The sequence below is a fragment of the Mesoplodon bidens genome (assembly GCF_964165515.1).
Source record: "Mesoplodon bidens genome assembly, contig: HAP1_SCAFFOLD_579, whole genome shotgun sequence".
Taxonomy (NCBI): Eukaryota; Metazoa; Chordata; class Mammalia; order Artiodactyla; family Ziphiidae; genus Mesoplodon; species Mesoplodon bidens.
Window position 1 is genome coordinate 147447 of NW_027671439.1, and position 23327 is coordinate 170773.

Sequence of the window (23327 nt, forward strand, 5' to 3'; positions counted from 1 at the left end):
TGGAGTAAGCACATTCCAGGACAAGGAGGCAATGAGTATGTAGGCATGTAGGTGGGTGGAGTATTTAAGGAAAAGCAAGGAGGCCAATCTGGGCAGAGTACTGAGTGAAGAAGAGTGTGGTAGGACATGAGGTCAAGGAGCTAGCCAGGGGTCTGCTCTTGTAAAGTCTTGAAGGCCAGAGTAAAGATGTGGATTATTCTAAATGAGTAGAGGGGTTTGAACTGGAAAAAGGCATGATCCAAATCGTATCTGAATAAGGTGACCTGGTATAGAGAAGGGACTTGGGAGGATAAAGAAGAGGTACAGGGGTCTTCCCTGGTGGCGCACTGATTGAGAATCCACCTGCCAATGCAGCGGACGCGGGTTCGTGCCCCGGTCCGGGAAGATCCCACATGCCGCGGAGCGACTGGGCCCGTGAGCCATGGCCGCTGAGCCTGCACGTCTGGAGCCTGTGCTCTGCAACGGGAGAGGCCACAACTGTGAGAGGCCCGCGTACCGCAAAATAAATAAATAAATAAAGAGGAATAGGGAGACCAGTTAGGAGACTATCACAGTGCTCCAAATAAGAGATGTTTATGGCCTAGGTTAGGTTGGAAGTTTGCAGCAAGTGAAAAGTGGTTGAATTCAGGTTGTGTTTTGAGGGTGTAGCTCTCAAGACCTGCAGATAGATGTGAGGTATGAAGGAAATAGTAACAAGGAGACAAGTCGTTGATGATTATGTGTGCAACTGGGTAGTATCCCTTAGAAGAAGGGGGCTGATGGGAGGAGCAGCTTTTGAGGGAATATCAGGACTTGGTTTGTTATCTTGGATGCCCTGGTTTGATATCTTAGATGCTCTTTAGGTATCTAAGCGTCTGGACGGTGCTCAGACTGTACTTTGTATCCAAAGGTATCCAAAGCCACTTCAGATGCAAAATGTTTCAAGTTGACCTTTGCTGCTGCCAAAATAGTAGCCACTGTGGGCAGTCTGCAAGATGGCATCTTAGGTTTCTGAGGAAGAAATTAGAATACACAAAGGGGGAAATAAGTGTATAATTATATAATGTAGATTTCATATTTAAATGTCTGGGAAAAGCAATAATTAGTTGGCTTTTGGTTTTAAATGGAAATAGCCACTCATTGGAAAATAATTACTCTAATTTCAATTCATTTTACTTTAGATCATTCTGTGATGAAAACAGTTACCAAACAAGTTCTCCAGATGGAAGGAGTGCCAAGTCAGAGGTATATAACATGTTTCAGTTCTCTCGGAAGAATTCCTCTTTAATGGCTTGGTTTTCTTTCTTTCTTAAAAGAAAATTATCAAGGTACTTTCTGCCATCTTAAAACTAAGATTTGAGTCAAATCAAATGGCTTTTCTGTTTTTGAAAATGTTGTGTGATGCTTTAATTTAGGTTCCCAGATATGCAGATTGAAAACCTTTTAACTTTTTATTTTCTGTAACATATTATCGTTAGTCACAATAGTCTTTTTTTTTTGGAGATAAGAATGAATAGCAGGAGCAGCATTTGTGAAACCAAATCTAATATGAAACTGACTCTTTCTTGTGAGTAAATTTGAATTTTGAAACAGCAAAACAATAAGGTTTAATAAAAAGCAAAATAAATTGTTTATGTTTATGATCTGCCAATTTCCCAGAAAGAGTTTTGTGGTGACTTTAGTTATATACCAGATACATTAAAATCACCAGTGGACAACACATCTTTTATTCAGGTGCCCTCTGAAAGTTTTAAAACTTTGTTGACTTCATATCACTGAACGGTCCACTTTAAAATGGTTAAAATTATAAATTTTCTGTTTTGTGTCGTTTACCACAATTTTTAAAAAATGTGTTGTTTGAAGATTTTTGGGGTTTATAAAGGTATTGTATTAGCATAAAAAAGAAAAATTTAAGAGACCACCTCTAATCCCATTATCCTATCAAGCAATATTTACATTTTAATTTTCTCTTCCTGCTGTCTATAAACATAGTTCCACATAGCTTCATTATAATTTGCCATTCTTATCTTTTCATACTAAATTTCAATTCTGTAATTCATAGTTATACTTTTTAACATTGCATTCACAAGGTTTCATTGAGTTGGTCAAGTTTTTAAATTGGTGAAAAATTGGAAATAACCTAAAATAAACTATTGTAAACATCTTCATAAATACAGCTTTTTTTTTTCTACTTAAAGTTGTATGTTTTTGATTCTCTATTCATCAACTTGCTTGGACAACAGTGTATTAAATAAGTTGTTAAGAGTGTTTATGAAGTCAAAAAAAAGCTTATGATCGTCTGCCAATTGTTATTTCAAGAGAGTGATATTTTAATAATCAAATAGTACATTCAAAGAAGTTAAGATTTGTGATATCACACTAATTAGATATTATTATTAAAAATTTATATCATATGTAAAGCATTCTTAAAATAGCTACCTTGACTTTTGCTATGATATTAGAAATGGAAATCTATATAAATAAAACATGTATATGTAAAACATATTAGGAATTCTGTAAAACTAGTACAGAATAATAGGGCATCATGGAATGAGAACAGTTAAACATTTTTTTTTAGTTAGCATGATTAAACAAAGTGGAAATGTAACTGAAGTATACAAACTCATTGAGCTCTTTTAAGAGTAATTTTATTTCTTGGGCTTTTTTTTGTGTTTGCCTCAGTTATTTGGAGACATAGAAGTAAGCCAAATCAGTATCTGGGTATATACCTAGATCCAGGTGAGTATAGGGGTGAAATAATGGTGTGAATTGTGTCACATTTATATTGTACTTATGTATGCCTAATAAAAGATGGGAACTTTTATTAGAAATTTTTTAATCTCCTAACAAGAAAAGTGTAATTAAAAAAATTTTAATACAAATGTATTTGCATTAGTTTCTGAAAGTAAAGGAAGGGTATACACATACATACCATATGCATACAAACATTTTTTTTGATGGCAATTAAGTTAAAACACAATAAAATAGCACAAAATGAACTGAGCTCCTATATATTTTTAAGAGGCATGTAAATCACACAGGATCGTGTGTTGATTATCAATAAGCTACACTCTATGAAATATTTGTCCTATATTACCGCATACACTCCATTTTACCCTGCATCCTAATGCTGCTAAAATATAGTAGAAAGCAGCAGCATAGCACAGGGAGATCAGCTTGGTGCTTTGCGATGACCTAGAGGGGTGGGATAGGGAGGGTGGGACGGAGGCTCAAGAGGTTGGGATATGGGGACATGTGTATGCATATGGCTGATTCGCTTTGTTGTGTAACAGAAACTAACACAGAATTGTGAAGCAATTATACTCCAATCAAGATCTATTAAAATAAATAAATAAAATAACATAAAATACAGTAGCTTTGAAGGATAAATATAACCATTTTAACCTATGATGTTTGTTTTCAGTAAATTCAAATTAAATATTTAAATGTGAATTTTAATATATGGCTTGTTCTAAGTAAAATATTAACACGTAGGTCTAGTTTTTGCAACCAAATGCCTCTTTACTACTGAAATATAGGGTAAGTCTCCACATTTCACTCTTTCATCCAGTGGGTTTCATTTGTTTTTTTGTGTGTTTTCTATATGAAATCAAAGGAGCAGTGAAGGTTGACAGGCTTATAGGAGGGTAAAATTGACTCACCTACCCCCCAGCAACTTGCAGCCTTATAACTTGTATTGTTTTTACATAGAAAAATTCATCTTAAATTTAACTTTTGGTCTACTTCTGAAGATTCTGTTTGGCAGAAGTCATGGGTGTATCTGTGTTTCTGTGTCCTTGAGATTCAGAAATGCCAAAGGTGTTCTACGATTCAGGAAACTTGAGTGTTTCTACATGATAGATAAAATGTATCATACTTTGGGATTTTTTTAAAACTTTTATTTTTGCATTTCTGCACATCTCAATACTTTTGTTTTAGTTAAAATAACTTGTTACTGTAGAGAACTTATATTTTTTTAAAATGCTGGCTTATGTAAAACCTTTGTACAAAACCGATCCTCTTTTTAATGGGCTTGGCATCATTGTCAAGTGCCTTTTTGATTCCTTTCGACGTGTGCACGTGTGACAGTTGCTCTGTAGACCTTTGGTGCATCTTGATTCCTTGTTTTCATGCTTTGTCAAACGTATCTTGGCCACAAAGAAGCCTGTAAGTAATGGAAGGAAACACTCTGCTGGTCAAGAATGTTACCCTCCTGAAGCGCTACCACCTGGAGTGTCTGGTTTCCGGCCATTGTGTCCTGCAGAAAGTGCAAAAAGCAACAGGTAACCTGTTTGCATTCCCTGTCTTTTTCAGTCATTTAGAGTTCTTTATTTTGGAACTTGTATTATGTGGGTGGTCTCTGGTGCTTTGTGTAGGGAAAAAAGGTAACTCACACATGGCTTCTGCCTAATGAGCCTTCTAAGGAAGAAAAATTAAAAGTAATTGGGAGTTTCAAGTTGTTTCTCAAGTGTCACAACAGAGGTAACTCCGTGGGAGTCTTGAGGAGACTAAAATGATCACCAATTGTGCATGTGAGAAAAGTTTCATTAAAGGCAGATGTAGTTGAGCGAAGCCCTACAGCACAGAAGTAGGAATTTGGATACGTACGAATGGGAAAAAAGACATTTTAGGCATGGGAAATAGTTTAATGCAGAATGGATGAAAAATATGCATTAGACCTCTTCTAAATCAACTGGCTTATTAACTCAGTAAATCAGATTTAGTGAGTCAAACTAGCATTAGCTGATTTCTTATCCAGGGGATAGCTGTTCATAGTAATATTTGTCACAGAACAGTAAATAAAATGGTTGAATTATAGCTTTAGGCTTGCTAAGTGAAATAGATGGCTCTAGATGATCTTCAGGTGACTTACTTGGTAGTAATCAGGAAATTGGGGATTAACAATTGCTTAAGAAAACAAAGAGAATTGATTTTAAATAGTACTTGAAGTAGTTACTGTGTAAAATATCTGTTCAGTTGCTCATGTTAAATGGATGTTTCTAATCCCCACTGGACAACCGACTACTTTTTTGCAAATGGTAATGTGAATTGCTGTTGCATAAACTATAGTGTTGAATCCCCAGTGTTTGCACTTGAGTTTCACAGCTCTGTGGTTTCCTGTCTTCTTCCTGAGACACTTAATTGCAGGTCCATCCTCGTCACACAGGGTGGTAAATTAGAGAACGATTAATATCACCATTTAAAGAAGAGAGGCTGAAATCTCAACCGTCCTGAACATAGGAGCTGAAGGGGCCTCTCAGCAGTTCAGAGAGTTATTAGCAAGCCAGTAGGCTGAATTCTGTTGTGTTTTCTCCGTAGCAGAGCCCTCCAGGTCCTTGTTTTGAGCTTATTTATTTTTATACACAATTCTGTATGGATACTGTTCATACTACTAAATAGTTGTATTAACTGGGTTTAACTGGTGATGTATTTACATGAAGATCTAACTTCGTTTTGTTGCTATCTTTTTAGGGGCTTTCTATTCATCAAAGCTCGTGATGTATGTAATCAGTTGGTGGTGTGTAGCTATCATATTTATGATATATAGGGCTTGAATTGGGAAAGGTGGATGGTCATTCTTCTTGCTTTTTAAACTGACAGAGCCTTACAAGAAGCATTTCCCTCTCTGAAATAAATCCATGTAAAACATGTTTGGTCGCTCTCCCAATGCAACTGTGTATTTGTGTGGATTTAGCACACACCTGGCAGCCTTGTGGTTATGTCTGTAAACAAGGAAGCCTGTTTTCCAGTCCACAAATCAGCTGTTACCCAGTGAAACGAACTTGACTGCCATTTCTGACCCCTCACATGGAGCTGTCATACTCAAGAATGTTCACGTTTTCAAGAAACGTTGTTTGCGGGCTATATGTACAAATTCCTGATCTGAAAGCCAATATACAGCAACATCTCCCAAACCTCTGCTCTCTCACCAAGGCCACACACATTCCCTCGCTTATGGCCTCGTGGCAAGCGAATACTGTCAGTATCAGATTCTCCTTCCCAGTGGTCTTGGGAGACTGCATAGTGGCTCTGTGAAAGGGACCACTGCTGAGGTTGAGAGAAGAGCATCTTGGGTGTCAGTCCTGGCCTTGCATTCCCAGAGAGAGGGGTGTGCACCACGTTCTCTTGTTAGGGTTTTCCTATGCTGCAGGGTTTGCTGCTTGTTGTCAAAATGATGTCCTAGTGACTTGTCTTCTTCGTGGTTATATAATCCCAGCACAGTTCTTTATGATCTGTAGACTTTTATGGGGTTGTGGCCAGGTCAGTTTTTAAATGTTTGGAAATGTCCTATTGAACAACATTGCAGTGGCAGTGAAGCTTGCTGGGAGAATTGTTGCCCTAGTTTTGGCTTAAGGGTGGTGAGAAGATGAAATTTTTGATGGGTCAGTTTTAGTTGTGTATGTGTATGTGATTTATTTTTTTAAATTCTAATGTCTATTATTCACAGCTTAGATATGTTGACTTCCTGATTATTCATCAGTCCCTTTACTGATGTATTTTCCTCTGAAAAACTACATTTTCTTCCAGACTGTTTTTGTCTGATGGTGAAGAATAAATTTTTCATTTGCAGTATAAAATTGATTTGAGAAAAAATGTTTACCTTGGATGTTCACTTGGCTTCTGTGAAAGAAACTTAATAAAATAATATGGGCAATTCCCATTACTAATCCTAACCACGTACAACAGAGGTCTGTACAGTAACATAGCAAAAATAAGTTACTGTACTTTTACTTAGTCATTGCCTGTTTTACACTAAAGAGCAGTGAGAGACATTTATAAATAATGATACCTCAGATCACTTTTGTTAAATGTCCTCTAATATTTGGATATTTGGTATCTGGCTTGTGTTGTCTTTTATGCAATCTTGTCTTCTTTCTTTGCACTTTAGTTTAACAACTCTATGGTTTCCTATCTTCCTGTGACACTCAGGTCCATCAGAATTTCCTGTGACGGTGACAGTAGGGAGTCCTTCCTCCTCAGAAATCGAAGAGGTCGATGATTCCTCAGAACGTGTTCAGGAGGAGCCAGAGAAAATCCATTTGAAACAAGAAGTATTGCAGGTACAAAGTTATCACTTTAAAGCTATAGAGAAGATTATTTTTCAAACGGAAGGCTGATTGCAACGTAGCACAGCTTGTGTGAGGGTTCTGTTTTCTCATGCCATCTGCATTGTATCCCCTTGAATGATTCCTTAAGCTTAGACCAAGGTGAATGGTGGACATTTGAACTCTAAGAAATTAAAATCAAAACATGTAGTTAGTAATATATTTTCCTTTCCTTAGAACCTTAGTATATTAGATTTAGGGAGAACCTTAGTGATCATAAGATAAGGAAATTGAGTTCTGAATGAATACAGTCAGCTGATTCAGTGCTCTTGTTTTACAGATGAGAAAATGGACAGTTCTAGTTGAACTCTCTTTTTATAAGAGGAAAATATGGCCTCATTTTAAATAAAAGTAAAGTTGAAAAAAGTTTTGATGTTGATAGTCTCCTTTCCTAAAATCAAAAATATCAAGAAGCTACATTCTATTACCAAATCATCCTGACCTCTAATGTCATTCCTTACTTTTGTTTGTATGGACAGAAAAGAAAAATTGATTTTTATAAGAAATTTTTACACCTCAAAATTAATATATTTATTTTATTTCAACTTTAATGCAGAGCTGAACATTTCTAGTAAATAAAGGAACACCATTTGTGGGGGACCTTGTTTTTGTGCTACAAAGTCCATGTTTAATTTTTTAAAATTATTTAGTATGATTTTCTCTTCATATGAAACATGACACTTGACAGGTTTCAGAACTATTTATCCCATTATTGTACGACTACGGGAATTACTCTTTGATTTTCAAAAGAGAAAGTTAGATTTTTATTTTTTAATTAAAATTAATGATAATATAGAGAAATTTTAAGAAAAGAACTTAGAAAATTATGAAATGTTAGAGTAGGAGAAATCTATAGTTCCTGTAGAGTTACTCCCTTTCGTTTTATAAATGAGCACCTACAATTTGTAGAACGTAAGTGGTTTATTAGTAAATGGCAGAGTATGACAAGACCCTAGAGCATCCAACCTGCATTCCTTGTTATTTTAGATGTGGTGTATTCATTTCCTTCACGAATAGACCACAAGATTGTATTTGTAAAAGCAGTAATAGACACTGGGGAAGTCCAAGAAGTTTAAACACTGGGACCACAGAATAGCAGATTCAGAATGCACTGAGATCTTTTAGCTCTTCTCTGTTTTGTTGTTTTTTTTTTTTTTGCGGTATGTGGGCCTCTCACTGTTGTGGCCTCTCCCGTCGAGGAGCACAGGCTCCGGACGCGCAGGCTCAACGGCCATGGCTCATGGGCCCAGCCGCTCCGCGGCATGTGGGATCCTCCCAGACCGGGACACAAACCCGTGTCCCCTGCATCGGCAGGCGGACTCCCAACCACTGCGCCACCAGGGAAGTCCTCTTCTCTGTTTTGACAAGACACTACAGTGATGGTATCAAAGTGTTTAAGTATATATGCCCACAACAATCAAGAGATTTCAACATAGTTTTGAAAGACAGAAGACAGGTGGAAGAGTGTGAAACTGAAGCAGTAGAACAGAGGAAAAGCATCACCTAGAATATGCACAGGGACCACGTGCAACTGAGGAGGATTCTGACCCCACCTGAAAAAGTAGCCCCATGCTCAGGTGCGCAGGTAGGAGAAAGGGTGGAGTTAGTTAAAAGTGTGACTGAGATAGGGGAGCTCATTGAAGGGTTGTGTTTGGAGGAGTGGACTCCCAGCCCCGCCCTCACCCTCCTGAAATGAGATGATTTCATTTTGAAAACAGTGAAACTGGCGAGAACTGGGGCAGCTAGTATGAGTTTTTACACCCTAGAAAACTGTGTTTGGGGGAGATCCTGTTACAGTTACTGCCCGCTTCTTCCTTCATAAGAAGCCAATCAATCGTTGACTTCAGGGAGCTTCCTGCGCTCATTCTTAAATAGAAAATAAGTGTCATTTGCCTGTTGAGTAAAGCTTACAACATGAGAGAGGGGGAAAGAGTGCAAACATATCCTAGTAGGACCAGGGACAATTTAGGGAACAGAATAATTTAAGAAAAAACCCTAATTAGTATCCTGAGAGAGGTTTAGAAAGAGCTAGCAACTATAAAATAAGACAAGGGTATTAATGAAAAGGAGAATGGTCAGAAAGCAAGAGAGTTCTCCTGGAAATGAAAATATGGGTGCTGAAATAAATTCAGTAGGAATTTAAAAAATTTCTCAGTATATAAGAAAGAAAGACACAATGGAAAATGTGATAGAAATATGTTAGAGAGGCTGCATCTGGGAGATCCCACATGTTACTATTAGAAACTCCAGACCCAGAAAAACAATGGAGGGAAGCTGTCAAAGGGCAACAAAATTCCCCACAGCTGAAAGTAGACATCAGGCCTCAGATTGAAAATAGTTACGCAAGATGAGCAAGAATAGACTCATACCTAGGCACCCTTCATTGTGAAACTTTCAAATACTGAAAAAATAAATTAAAATAGAATAAAATACTGAGAGGATACATCCATTCCAGAGAGAAAAATACTGGTCACCTAAAAAAAAAGGTTAAAATCTGACTTTATCATACTTGTCATGAGCACCATGGATCCTGGAAGGCACTAGAAAGATACCTCCAAAGTTTTTCAGGCACATAATTTTCACCCTAGGGGTTTGTATCCAGCCAAACTATCAGTCATACGTGGAAGCTGAAGAAGATATTTTGTACCCAAAGAAATTTGAAAAATTGACCTCCTGTGCTACACCTTAAGCTATTTATAGACATAATCCAGCAAAATGAGGCAATAAACCAAGAAGGAAGGTAATAGGGGATTCAGTGCAGATTGCAGCTAGTCTAGAGTGGAGAGGCTTCTATTGATTGTGTGATTGAGAGCTTAGAAACACCTTGAGGCATATTGTACTTACTAGGTGTTAGGCACTGTTGGAAGGGAGGAGGGAGAGGAAGAGGAGAAGGAACTTGAACTCCAGAGGAGAAAAGGCTATACGGACATAAACCTGAAGCACACTGAACTATGGTTGATTTTTAACCTAGTATTGGTGAGGAAGGGAAGAATCCACTTCAACTTGACACTATAGATGTCCCCCTTTTCAGTGACACACAGGGGTAATGACCACGTATCTAATTTGTTGTCCAAACCAGAACTTGTCCAAACTCCTTACACTTCAATAGTGTAAGGAGGCGCTCTAATGCTGTAACATCAGGACAACAGGTATAAACTGGAACAGCCCAAGGCGGCTTGGGGTATGTGGTCACCCTGCACAAGGGCAGTGACACTGGCACAGTATGGAACGAGGTGTAGTCTATACACAGAGACACAGTACATCTGCAGTGGGCAATATTAATTTCATTGTAATAATGGCAATACTGTCTTGGTTTGCAGCTTTTATTGTCAACGTGCATGTAATCACAAATAACTAAAGTAAACTATACTTAGTATGTATTAGTATTAACTTGGTATGTACTGAAATGTATTGTGTACTAGTATGTACTTAGTATATATTAGGCTCTAAGTGTTTTTGCATATATTAACTCATTTAATCCTCTGAATAGCCTTATGAGGTTGGTGCTAATATCATTCCCACTTTTGAGAACAGGAAGCTAAGACAGGGAAGGAACTTGCCCAGGCTGTACCTAATATAAGGTTGGATCGAGGCTTTGAGTTTAGGCTCTCTGCCTGTTCTCTTAAACCTTACTCCGTACTGACTCTCAAATAACAGAAGACTTAACTGCACATAGAACAGAATATAAATTTCAACTTTGACAACATAACAGCTAGGTTTGGAAGGTAGACAGAAGGTAGAAAAAAGGGAAGATGCTATGAATGTCCTCATTTTACAAAGCGTGACGTTGAGAGAGTTTCTAGTTGATCAACAATGTAGGTTTTTAAGTATATCACTACAAGTGAAAGAGATCATGAGCAGTGGAATAACTCATGATGACATAACTTTACTGAGCAGTGTGGACGTAGGAAAGAGTGTAGAGGAACTAAACGCTTATTAGTAAGTTAGAAAGTGAACAGATAATGCCTCCAATTTAGTGAGAAAATAGTCATGGAAGAGTATTACTTGGAAATGGAGAAGAATTCAAAATAACAATAGTTGGACCTCCCTGATGGTGCAGTGGTTAAGAAACTGCCTGCCAAGGCAGGGGACACGGGTTCGAGCCCTGGTCCGGGAAGATCCCACATGCCACGGAGCAGCGAAGCCCGTGCACCAGAACTACGGAACCTGTGCTCTAGAGCCCGTGAACCACAACTACTGAGCCCATGTGCCACAACTACTGAAGCCTGCGCGCCTAGATCCTGTGCTTCATAACAAGAGAAGCCACCGCAATGAAGAGTAGCCCCCGCTCGCCGCAACTAGAGAAAACCTGCACTGCACGCAGCAACGAAGACCCAATACAGCCAAAAGTAAATAATAATAATAAAATAATAAAAAATAACAATAGTTGACGTAAACCTCATAAAAAAGGAAATCCATACAGCCAGTAAACACAGAAAAGTGTACGACTTCATTAAGTAACAAGTGAAAAGTGAGTCAAAACCAAGGAAACTACATGTCAATCAGATTGACAAATACATAAATAAAAAGTCTGGTAGTATCAGGTATTGTAGACCTGAAGTACTATGGGAATCTTCTACCCTGTTTATACTGGAGTATAAATCGACACAACTACTTTGGAAAGCATTTAGCCCTCTCCATCACCTGAAGGTATATAAATAGCCTGTGAGCCAGCAGCCCTCACCCCCGCCCTGTGTAAATGCACCAGAATAACGGGTACAGCAGGATTCCTGTCCATGATTTGCATTAGCACAAACTGAAAGCAAACCAAATGTCCATTAAGAGTCAAAAATTAAATAAATGATGTGTATTTGTACAGTGGGAAAACTCTCCAGCAATAAAATTGAATGAACTAGAGCTACAGGCAGCAATGTGGATGAATTTTTTAAACCAATGTTGAGAGAAAGAAATAAGATAGAAAAGACTTCATATACTATGATCCTGTACATAAAGTTAGATGTTGACACAACTAAACTCTTTTGTTAGGGATGCATGCAGGTTAAAGGAAATGACTGTCAAGAAGTGAGGTTGGTGTTTAACCGGGAAGAAGGAAGGAGCTTGTGATGAGAAAAGGATATGGGGGGTTTTTGCGATGCTGACAGATTCTAGTAGTGCTTATGTAAGTATTCTCTTTTTATTTGTCACATTGACAGTTTTGTTCTGTGCACTTCTCAGTACACATATCGTATTTTACAATTAAAAACTGCGTAAAGAATCGGTCGATTCTTGAGTGCTGGATGTGGGAGTGGGATGAGACCGTTTCATTTTAAGTCCTTCACTACTGTTTGCATTCGCATGTTCATTCATTCAGCATTAATTGCACATATTCTATGTACCAAGCCCTCTTCTAATTTTATATGTGTTTTAACTCATGTAATTCTCACAAGAGCTCTGTAATATGGGAGCTTATCTCCATTTTATAGATGAGGAAGTTGAGGCCTAGAGTTATACAACTTGTCCAAGGTTATGTAGCTAATGGGTAGTGCCAGGCCCATTTGCCTCAGAGAATCTGAATATTTACAATATAATCTAAAAGAGAAATTTAATGACTAATTATAAGCAAAAAAATTGCACATTAAAGAAGATGACAAGTTTTCATCTATCCAGTTAGAGAAAAACACACAGTCTGTCTTTCACACACGTACATCTTATATGTATGTGTGTGGCAGGGATTCTCCTTATTAAGCAATTATTTATTGACCGTCTACGTTGTGCTAGGCACAGGTGCTGGGGATAAACCTTAATAAAATACACCCCCTATCTTCAAATAACTTGCACTCTCAGTGAGGAAGTAAGCCAACAGTTATAGTAGAGGTTATATACCAAGTGATACATCGCTGATGGCAGTGTAAAATCTCAGAAATCGTTTGGAAAGAAGTCTGGAGATAGGTACCTCAGAGCCTTAAAAATGTTCATTTGCTTTGATCTCAAACTCATTTTTATGGATTTATTGTAAGAATGTTATTCTCAATATGGAAAAAAGCCTTCATGCATAAAAACGGTTATTTTGTCTGATAATATTGAAAAGTTGGAAAGAATTTAAATGTGTAAAATGGTTAACCAGTAAACCCACTCAGTGGAATATTTTGTAGCCCACACAAAAAAATCAAGGTTATGAATCCCCTGATTATAGGAGAAATGATTGATTTCAATGTTAAATGGAGAAAAGTTGAACATAAAATTTGATATCCAATATGATGGGAGCTTTGTCCCAGAAAAATCACCCTAGCCGGTGTACAGAAGGGTGGAATGGAGAGCAGATGGCAGGAAGGAAAATTATTCCAAAGCCTTATCATTAGTTTTATTTAAGTAATAGAATATCAAGCAATTTTACTTTCTAACTTTTTTGGTTCCATATTTCCATGTAAGGGACATGAATTCTGAATACTTTGTAGGAGGAGGGTACACTTTTTCACAAAAATTGAACACTGTGTTCTAATTCCCTCCATTAGAGGGAGAAACTGTTGCATGTAATTGCACTTTGATGTGCTATCTAGAACCAGTCAGGAATTTTAGTCTACCTTCCTCTGACCGTGCTGAGGGTTTTTTGTTTTTTTGTTTATTTGTTTAGAATTTCTTTGAAATCAGTTTTAGAAGATTGATTAAACCATTATATTAAAAGTAGAGGAATTTTGCAATTTTTTTCCCTTTTTCCTCATTGAAAACTTGACTGGGTTTGGTAATGAAACATTAAAGAATTTGAAGTTCTTAGACTCTCAATTTTTTTTTTTTTTTTTTTTTTTTTTTTTGTGGTATGCAGGCCTCTCACTGTTGTGGCCTGTCCCGTTGCGGAGCACAGGCTCCGGACGCTCAGGCTCAGCGGCCATGGCCCCCCGGCCCAGCCACTCCGCGGCACGTGGGATCTTCCCGGACCGGGGCACGAACCCGTGTCCCCTGCATCGGCAGGCGGACTCTCAACCACTGCGGCCACCAGGGGAGCTCTCAATTTTTTAAACATGTTCTGAATATAAAAATATATGTTCATTGAGCAAATGTTTGAAAACAATGAACAACTTCTTGAAGGAAATAAAAGCCACCTCTGCATGTACACACACCTAATCTGCTCTTTTGTCTTAAAAAAGTATCCGAAATATTTTGCCATGTCACTAACTACTCTTCTACATCAGAGAATTTGATTAAGCTTATGCATCATCTCCCAGGAAAAACGCACAGATATATTTTGAATGTAGCACTCCTGAAGCCCATTCATGAACTCTGGTTGAGACCTCTTGTCATTCTTAGTGGCTTCATAACGCATTCCTTCAGACGATGAGCTGTTTTTATTTAAACCAGTCCCAATTCAGAGGCTCTTAGCTTTCTTCTAGGGTTTGGTTATAACCAATCTTATGACATCATGTTGGTAGATAAATCTTTGCCCACATCTTTGATTTCCTTAGGGTAAACTCCTGATGTAGGATTGTTGTTAGGTACCAAAAGCTACTCTCCAGAAAGTGATACCAGCTCCTCTCCCAATGATGGCAGGTAATAGAGTTCCTCACTCTTTTTGTTCAAAGCAGTTAACATGTATAAATATACCTTACTGTTTTCATAAGTATAGGTATTATGATTGTTTATCACTGCATAAGAAACCAGCCCAAAACAGTGGCCTAAAACAATGACAATCATTTATTTTGTTCACGAACCTGGAGGTTGAGTAGAATATTAATTCTTTTACTACACTCTTACTGACTGAAAACAATACCTGTTTGACTAGCTCAGAGTTCTGTAGGTCAGAAGTCCAGGCACAGCGTGACTGGGCTTCCTGCTCAGATATACACGGGAACATGTGGGTTCCCTCCTGAGAGTGTTAAAGCACGTGAAATTTAAGTGTAAGATATTGAGCCCCAAACATTGGATGTTCACCATAGTTTGTGTGGGCCACAGAGCTGAAATCAAGATGTCAGTCTGGCTGTGTTAGCGTCCAGAGGCTCTGGGAAAGAATGCCTACAGGCTTCTTCCGGCTTGTTGGCATAATTCAGATTCTGCAGTTGCAGGACAGAGGTCCCCATTTCCTTGCTGGCTGTCAGTCGGGGGAGAGTTTCAGCTCCTAGAGGCCTCTCGCTTGCCTTCTCTGCCACAGCATTGGACTTCTTCAGAGCCAGCAATGGAGAGTCTCCCTCTTGTCCCTTTTGTACTTCAATTCAGGAAGAGTTCAGGTCCTTTTCATGGGGTGCCTGAGTAGGCCACATCCACCTAAAATAATCTCCCTATCTTAAAAGATCAACTGATTTTGAACCTTAATTCCATGTGCAAAATCCCTTCACTACAGCACCTACATTTAGAGTTTGATTGGATAAGTGGAAGGTTTGTGTACTTCAGTAAGTGGTCATCTTGGGGGCTCTGTCAGAATTCTGCCTATTGCAAGCAGTGTCCCCACTTCAAGGACCGAAGTGTCTTAGTTCCTAAAACTCCTAAGATAGTTTATCAGTGTTCATTTTATTTCAGTGACCTTGGTGAAGGGAAGACTACCACTTCCGTGAGCAGGAATGGCAGCCAGCTTCCTGAGTCCACAGTGTGGCTCTGCTACTTAGTGGTGTGACCTTGGCTGTGCTGCTCTACTTACTCTACTTCTCTGCCTCTGTTTCCCTCATCTGTAAAATAACATGGAGTTAGTGATCGTTCTTTCCTCGTACGATTTTTTTAATAAATTTATTTTATTTATCTATTTTTGGCTGCGCTGGGTGTTTGATATTGCTCACGGGCTTTCTCTGCTTACGTCGAGCAGCGGCTACACTTCGTAGTGGTGTGCGGGCTTCTCATTGCGGTGGTTTCTCTTTTTGCAGAGCACGGGCTCTAGGCGCGCAGGCTTCAGTAGTTGTGGCACGCGGGCTCAGTAGTTGTGGCACGTGGGTTCTAGAGCGTAGGCTCAGTAGTCGTGACGCACAGGCTTAGTTGTTCTGAGGCATGTGGGTTCTTCCTGGACTAGGGCTCGAACCCGTGTCCCCTGCACTGGCAAGCGGATTCTTAACCACTGTGCCAGTAGGGAAGCCCCCTCTTAGGGTTTTGATGATTCGATTATTTAATACCCAGGGAACTCCAGGAACAGTGCTTGACTGTAAATTGCTTTAAAAGTGATTACTTTTTTATTATTTTTTATTTTATTATTTTTTTAAAGTTTTTTTGGGGGGGCAATTTATTTTTATTTATTTATTTATTTATTTATTTATTTATGGCTGTGTTGGGTCTTCGTTTCTGTACTAGGGCTTTCTCTAGTTGCAGCAAGCGGGGGCCACTCTTCATCACGGTGCGCGGGCCTCTCACTATCGCGGCCTCTCTTGTTGTGGAGCACAGGTTCCAGACACGCAGGCTCAGTAGTTGTGGCACACGGGCTTAGTTGCTCCGTGGCATGTGGGATCCTCCCAGACCAGGGCTCGAACCCGTGTCCCCTGCATTGGCAGGCAGATTCCGAACCACTGTGCCACCAGGAAAGCCCCAGTGATTACTTTTTTAAAACATGCTTTTGAATCTGCAATTATGCAATTCAGGTATGCTAAGCAGGTTCGTTAATAGGACTTCCTGCTATAAAGAGACCCACAAATAAAAATAGAATTTTTCTTTCTTGGTCGTAACTTCTTATTTCTGACTTACTATGTTATATGCATATGCCTTTTATGGTGGCCTGCCACAAATTTATGTTGGAAAGAGTGGAATTTAAATAAATCTTTGCAAATTTGATAGATTTTGATCATTCATTTCACTGGCATGGTATGATATGACCAGTAGCAGACTAAAATCTGAGTTCACTTCTGGCTCTGCCCATAAATCCTGATGAGACCAATAGCTGGAAAGGCTTTTGGTTATTATACTATGAATTAGTTATAATATTGACTCTGTTTGCTTAGGAAACCCTGGAGGAGTGCCTAAAGCAGTTAAAGGAGGAAAGAGTAATAAGACTGAAGGCTGATAGACGAGTCAGTGAGGTAAACACGTTTCATCTGCTTTTGAGAGTGTTTTGGTTTTATTTTGATTTGATTTTAAGCCATATACACATATTTTGTAAGCTTTAAAACTGTAATATGTTGCAAATTGGTGGTATCATATGGACTTTTGCGTTTACTGGTATTTAGTGATCATATGATCTATATTCCAGAAAGCATGTTTTTAAAGATGTGAAAATCTGGTTTTGTGTATGTGTGTGTGTGTGTGTGTGCTTTTATATGACATTAGCTTATTTCCTGTTCATGATTCTTTGATGCAAGAAGGCACTTTCTGTGCATGTATTGTATATACAGTAACATAAAAGACATGATGAGACTCTCCTGGCAATGAATTAGGAAAGTGAATCATTTAAATAAATTTAAGATATTGGAAAACTTCTAAGAATGCAATGAAAGATAAAAATATATACTATGAGAATTACATTAGGTAATGTGCATGAAAGCAGGGCATAATCTAAAAAGTTCTATCTACATATAATTTATCACAGGGTGAGTGTAGGGAGGAATTTTTGAAAGTGCATCCATTGGATTGGCAGACACTCATTCAATAAATGTTGAGCACCTGCTCATGTAAGGCAAAAGGGGCATCATGAACATTAACGGCCTTTCTGAGAAATACGAGAGTTGAGCTTACAGGGGGTTTTAAGTGCGTAGATGCTGAGCGGAAGGGGAAGAGTGCACGGGGGTGAATATGTTCAAGAAGCCAAAGAAAATATTGGTGATCGTACATTTAATAAATTGGGTTGGGTATGATTTAGGACTTTTAAACGTAAGCATTAGATATTTTATTCACTAAAGTTAATTCTTAACATTCAGCAGAGTTGAAATATGTTTTGTTCAAATCAGATTCTATAATTCACTTTCTAATTTAAGGGAAACTTAAAGCAGGTCATTTTCTAATGTGGAATAAGGCTCCATTATGAATTGAACCAGTTAGAAATGTGATCTTTTGTGAAAGATCATTAATAAAACGGTAACTTTGGTTTATTTATATACCACCTAAGTGTTATATAGGAAACTTTGTTGGGTGCCTGTGGGTTTTGGTTATTATGTGATATGGTCTCTGTCTTTACTGGCGGAGGGTTACATTAATTATAAATTAATTCCATTTTGAGTGTTTTAGTTTTGTACCTTGAAACTAGGCAAGACTACTTTTTGTTTGTTTTTTGTTTTTTGGGGGGTTTTTTGCGGTATGTTAGCATCTCACTGTTGTGGCCTCTCCCGTTGCGGAGCGCAGGCTCCAGACACACAGGCTCAGCGGCCATGGCTCACGGGCCCAGCCGCTACGCAGCATGTGGGATCTTCCCAGAGTGGGGCACGAACCCGTGTCCCCTGCATCGGCAGGCGGACTCGCAACCACTGCGCCACCAGGGAAGCCCAAGGCAAGACTACTTTTGATGACAATGAGAAAAAATCATGTCAGACGTTTTCAGTCTTCTTGTATAGCTGGAACATGAAAATGCCCAGTTAAGAAACACAACTTTCTCTTTGTCTGAAGCCCTTCATGCCCACTCATTGACAAGCATGATCCTGGATGATGAAGGTGTTTGGGGCAGCACTGAGAATTCTTTTCAGAAGTTCCATGCTTTCCTGGTTCTCCTTAAAGATGCTGGGTTAGTTCATTTCTCTTCATGGCATTCTTCTCTTTGCGACTCTAATGGTAGTTTGCTGAGGAACTGGAGCAATTTTCATCACTTACGTGGCTATATTTAGCCAAATTTAGTGTAATTATAGGTAATATAGTTGACATTTTAAAATGAGGAATTAAATTTTTTAAGAAATGCATATAGGGAAGCCTGCTTTGGTAGAGTGGGGAGCCCATTATAAAAGAGTAACCTGTAGACAGAGTAATTAGTAGGTATAGTTGTTTTGTAAAGACTAAATTAAAGGCAGTTTTCATTGAAAATAGTCGGGAATGCATAATTATTTTCCTATCTTTCACTTCTTTTGCTTGTTTGATAAGTTTGAATTAAAGTTATCTTTGCCTTAGACATAAAAATGATTATTAATCTGCAGGGGAGATAAAGGTCAGTGGTTCTCAACCGGGAGCAATTTTGCTGAAAGAGGGAAGTGGAGATTGATAGTTGATGGAGTGGTGTTTTGTCAGTGAATGAATTGGTGTTGGTGTTGGGAAGGAAGGAACAAACACATTCTTGGAAACTGGAGGAAAGGTGGTAAAGAAGTGTAGGAATGGAGGTGTGACAGGCAGTGGACAGGGTGCATGGAACATATTGAAGCTTCTAGTGAGACAGTGGGATGTCTCCTAGAGGATGAATCTGGAAAGGGCTGAGGATTTGGGGGAGATAGAGGCTTGTAGTCTGGAGTAGGATGTTAGCTTTTAAGATTTTACAAGTAGGGCTTCCCTGGTGGCGGGGTGGTTGAGAGTCCGCCTGCCGATGCAGGGGCTACGGGTTCGTGCCCAGGTCTGGGAGGATCCCGCATGGCGCGGAGCGGCTGGGCCCGTGAGCCATGGCCGCTGAGCCTGCGCGTCCGGAGCCTGTGCTCCGCAATGGGAGAGGCCACAGGAGTGAAAGGCCCGTGTACCGCAAAAAAAAAAAAAAAAAGATTTTAGAAGTATTTCATGATTGTAAGTCTGGGGAAATCTAAACTGCTCTTCTGTGATTATAATAACCTTTGTCTTTTCTCCTTTCCTCCTCTCGTCTAGGCTTGGGCAGTTGGCCACAATGGCTGGTATAGATCAGTCAGATTTTCATTTACTAGGTCGTCCCCAGATGAATTATACTGTTAGTAGTCCACCTAAAGAAGAAAAGAAGGCACTTGAAGAAGGAAAATCAGAATCAAAACAGGGTGCCCCATAACAAATGCAAAATAGCCAAGTAAATGGACAGAATAGCACTTAATGATTCTAAGAGTGATTAGCAAAAAGGAAATGACCAAGTCAGGGAGAAAACAATAACGATCAGTCTCTAATAATTCACATGCTCGGGAGCTAGAAGACTCTGGAGTCCTTTCCAAATCTGAGATTAGTAAATGTGGGCCCATTTCATGATACTGTACTTTTGTAAATAAGGAGACTGGAAGTTCTTGAGAAAATTTATGAGTTAAAGCAAACTATCCTTAATGAAGAAAGAAGACATTAGAGAAAATATTCCAGATTTTAAATTGTATAAATGTCTGTTCTATTCATATTTTATCTAGGTTTCTATTTGTATGCAGTCAGCTTACAATGAAGGAACACTAATGAAGGTACACATACTGATACAATTTTTAAAATAAGTAGTCCAGACATAGCTAATAGGTAACATATTAGAGTGAATCACCTGGTTATGGGAATGGGAGGGGAACACCTGTCAGCTTTTCCTCTAGCCTCACTTGGAGCCCCCATCAGCCCATCTCAGAGCGGTCTTGGGAACTGACAGCTTGAGAACACAGTCTGGTCACAAACTATATACGGTTTACATGTGCCTGGAGGATAGAAAAGACATTAATTATCCTACAGAATAGGGTTTCATTTTTAGTGAGGGAAAGGAAATGGGTAATAACTACCCCAATCACCAAAGTCTGAAAACGTAGCGGACATAGCCTTGGATATAGCTAGGTTAAGCTGAGAATCACTTGGCAAGATATAATTACAAAAAAAACTGGCTCTGAAATCTTCTGATTAATCAATTGACTGTGTTAATAATAAGATTACAGAGTAACATTGAAGTTTTGAGCTCTACTTTTTAATGGTTGGCTTTGTTCATCACTGAATTTTTGTCTTGTCTTTTGTCTTCCCCTCCACTTTCCGAAAATTACAGGTGATGCTAGGATTCCTTTGCCTCTCGACTCCTTCCGTGTCCCAGCGTCTACTCAGGAGGCCTTAGAAACTTCCAAAGACAACCTGGGGGTCCCAGTCACAGAGCAGCGGCAGGAGTCTTTTGAAGATTTCATTGCTAGAACATATTCTCCTTCAGCAGACGTCATTTCTGGAACTGGAAGTCAAAGAAAAGAAGAGGAATTATCTAGAAATAGCAGGTCTTCTTCAGAGAAAATGAGCAAAGCAGGTGAATAGACCAAAAACTACTCTGCTAAGAAACAACCTGGGAAGGACCTGCATTCCTGCTCTGACTCACCTGTAAAGCAGAAAAGCAAAGGAATTGGGCAAAATAATTCTTTGGTTAATAAACCAATTAAAAGTGAGTCTTCGAGAAAACACATTTCTGTTAAGAAAGAGAGTAGAATAGTGACTGTGTCATCAAAGACAACTAAAAGTAAACTCAGTGTACTAGAACAGTCTGAAAGTGATACTCTTGGATCTGATTGTGAATTTCAAGAAAGCATCCATACTCTATCACACCTAACGTAGGTCTAAATCTTTTAAAATTATGTTTTTGCCTTCAAATTTTCATAAATTACTTATGTTTTTATTATAGCATATGGTGTTTTCAGTTACTTGACTGGAAGCCATTAGAGAAAGATTTTTTTATCTTTACTTTTTTATTATAATGAAAGTTTGGGTGTACTTTTCCTTGTAACACTTTGCACCATTCATTCAGCTAGTGTTTACTGAGGGCTTCATATGTACAGTACTTTTCTGGGTGCTGTTGCTTTCAGCAGTGAACAAAATAAAGCCTTTACTCTCCTGGAACTAGCACTCTGTGGTGGCAGAAAACATAAACAACAAAGCAGGCTAAGGGTTAAAAAGAGATGGGAATAATAAATGGAATAGTTTTACCATTTGGTTAAACATCAAACTATTATAAATCACACGGCCAGAAGCCATTGACATATTTTAATTCATAATAACCAGAGAGCCTCAAACATTTACCAAGGCACTTAACCGTGTTTATGGATTACAGCAACGCTCTGAGGTAGGGAACTCTTACCATCCCCATTTTATAGATGAACAGTCTGAGGAGACATTATGTGAGTTGCCCAGAATTACACAGCTATAAGTAAGTGGGAAGTTGCAATGTGACCCGAACCCATGCTCTTTTTTTTTTTTTTAATGTATGGACTTTATTATCTTTCATTTGTTTCTGATTTATGTGAATTTTTTCTTTAAAGATTTTTTATGCTGTCAACCATTTTTAAAGTGTTTATTGCATTTGTTACAGTATTGCTTCTGTTTTATATTTTGGTTTTTTGGCCTCAAGGCATGTGGGATCTTAGCTCCCCGACCAGGGATTGAACCCTCACCCCCTCCATTGGAAGGCAAAGTCTTAACCACTGGACCACCAGGGAAGTTCCCCTTATGTGACTATTTTTCTGGCAATTTTTTTAAATTTTATTTTTTATTGACATACACTTGAATTACAGTGTTGTGTTAATTACTGCTGTACAGGAAAGTGACTCAGTTACACATTTATGTACATTCTTTTTCATATTCTTTTCCATTACGGTTTATCACAGGATATAGAATATAGTTCCCTGTGCTCTGCAGTAGGAACTTTTTGGGTTTTTTTTAAATACATGCACTTTTTAAAAATAAATGCATGTATGTATTATTTTTGGCTGTGTTTGGCCTTTGTTGCTGCACTCGGGCTTCCTCTAGTTGAGGTGCACATGCTTCTCATTGTGGTGGCTTCTCTTGTTGCAGAGCACGGGCTCTAGGTGCCTGGACTTCAGTAGTTGTGACATCCGGCTTAGTTGCTCTCTGGCATGTGGGATCTTCCCGGACCAGGGCTTGAACCCATGTCCCCTGCATTGGCAGGCATATTCTTAACCACTGCGCCACCAGGGAAGTCCCATGTAGGACCTTTATGTTTATCCATCCTGTATATACACCAGTTTGCATCTGCTAATCCCAAACTCCCAATCCAACCCTCTCCCACCCCCTCCTCCTTGGCAACCGCTAGTCTATTCTCTATGTCCCTGTTTATGTTTCTGTTCACACATAGGCTGTAACCAGGCTCTTAATTACTTTGTTATCCTGTTCCCTTGTTAAGAAGGGTTTAAGGAAGGCACAGAGAGAAGCCAGTGACCACTAGAAGTGCAAAAACAGTGGGGCTGTCAGAAAGCACACCTGTCTCCTTCCCCCATTGTGAGCAGAATTTTTAAACGGCAGAGTATGTAAGAGTATGTGATGACACATCTCTGGATTAAATTATGTCTCCCTGGTAAAACATGTACAGATAAGTCTTTAGTTCAATCAGAGTGAAAGGTGAGATCAGAGAAAAGCTGGAGTGTCAGATTTCTTGTAGAAGGTCCTGCCTGATTGATACTAAGAGGGCTACTACAGTACTAGTTAGTTCATTAGTCATGGGTTGAGTGTTAGAGGAGTGAAACAATGAGCAAGATGTAGTGTTGGCCCTTTAGCAGTGGAGTCAGAGGGGAAGACGCACAGCAGATGTCTCATCCT

The 23327-nt window shown here is 38.9% G+C and overlaps 1 protein-coding gene and 1 pseudogene across 2 annotated transcripts; both read left to right on the forward strand.

The window, feature by feature from the left end:
• The first annotated feature begins 4133 nt into the window (after positions 1 to 4133).
• LOC308611345 (uncharacterized protein) lies at positions 4134 to 17005 on the forward strand. The gene is made up of 4 exons (XM_081260166.1): positions 4134 to 4262; positions 6910 to 7040; positions 12072 to 12204; positions 16928 to 17005. Exons 1-3 carry the CDS (start codon positions 4154 to 4156, stop codon positions 12147 to 12149), a joined length of 318 nt encoding a protein of 105 aa, XP_081116292.1. The 5' UTR covers positions 4134 to 4153; the 3' UTR covers positions 12150 to 12204; positions 16928 to 17005.
• LOC308611339 (centrosomal protein of 78 kDa-like) lies at positions 14561 to 21375 on the forward strand (annotated as a pseudogene). Its single transcript has 2 exons — positions 14561 to 14567; positions 20701 to 21375. The product of its transcript is annotated as a centrosomal protein of 78 kDa-like (transcript).
• The last annotated feature ends 1952 nt before the right edge of the window (positions 21376 to 23327 follow it).

Coding starts and splice junctions, on each gene's coding strand:
- LOC308611345 (XM_081260166.1), top strand. CDS start 4,154: ATGGAAGGAAACACTCTGCTGGTCAAGAATGTTACCCTCCTGAAGCGC. Junction 4,263..6,909: donor GAAAGTGCAAAAAGCAACAG/GTAACCTGTTTG, acceptor TGTGACACTCAG/GTCCATCAGAATTTCCTGTG. Junction 7,041..12,071: donor TGAAACAAGAAGTATTGCAG/GTACAAAGTTAT, acceptor CTCTTTTGTTAG/GGATGCATGCAGGTTAAAGG.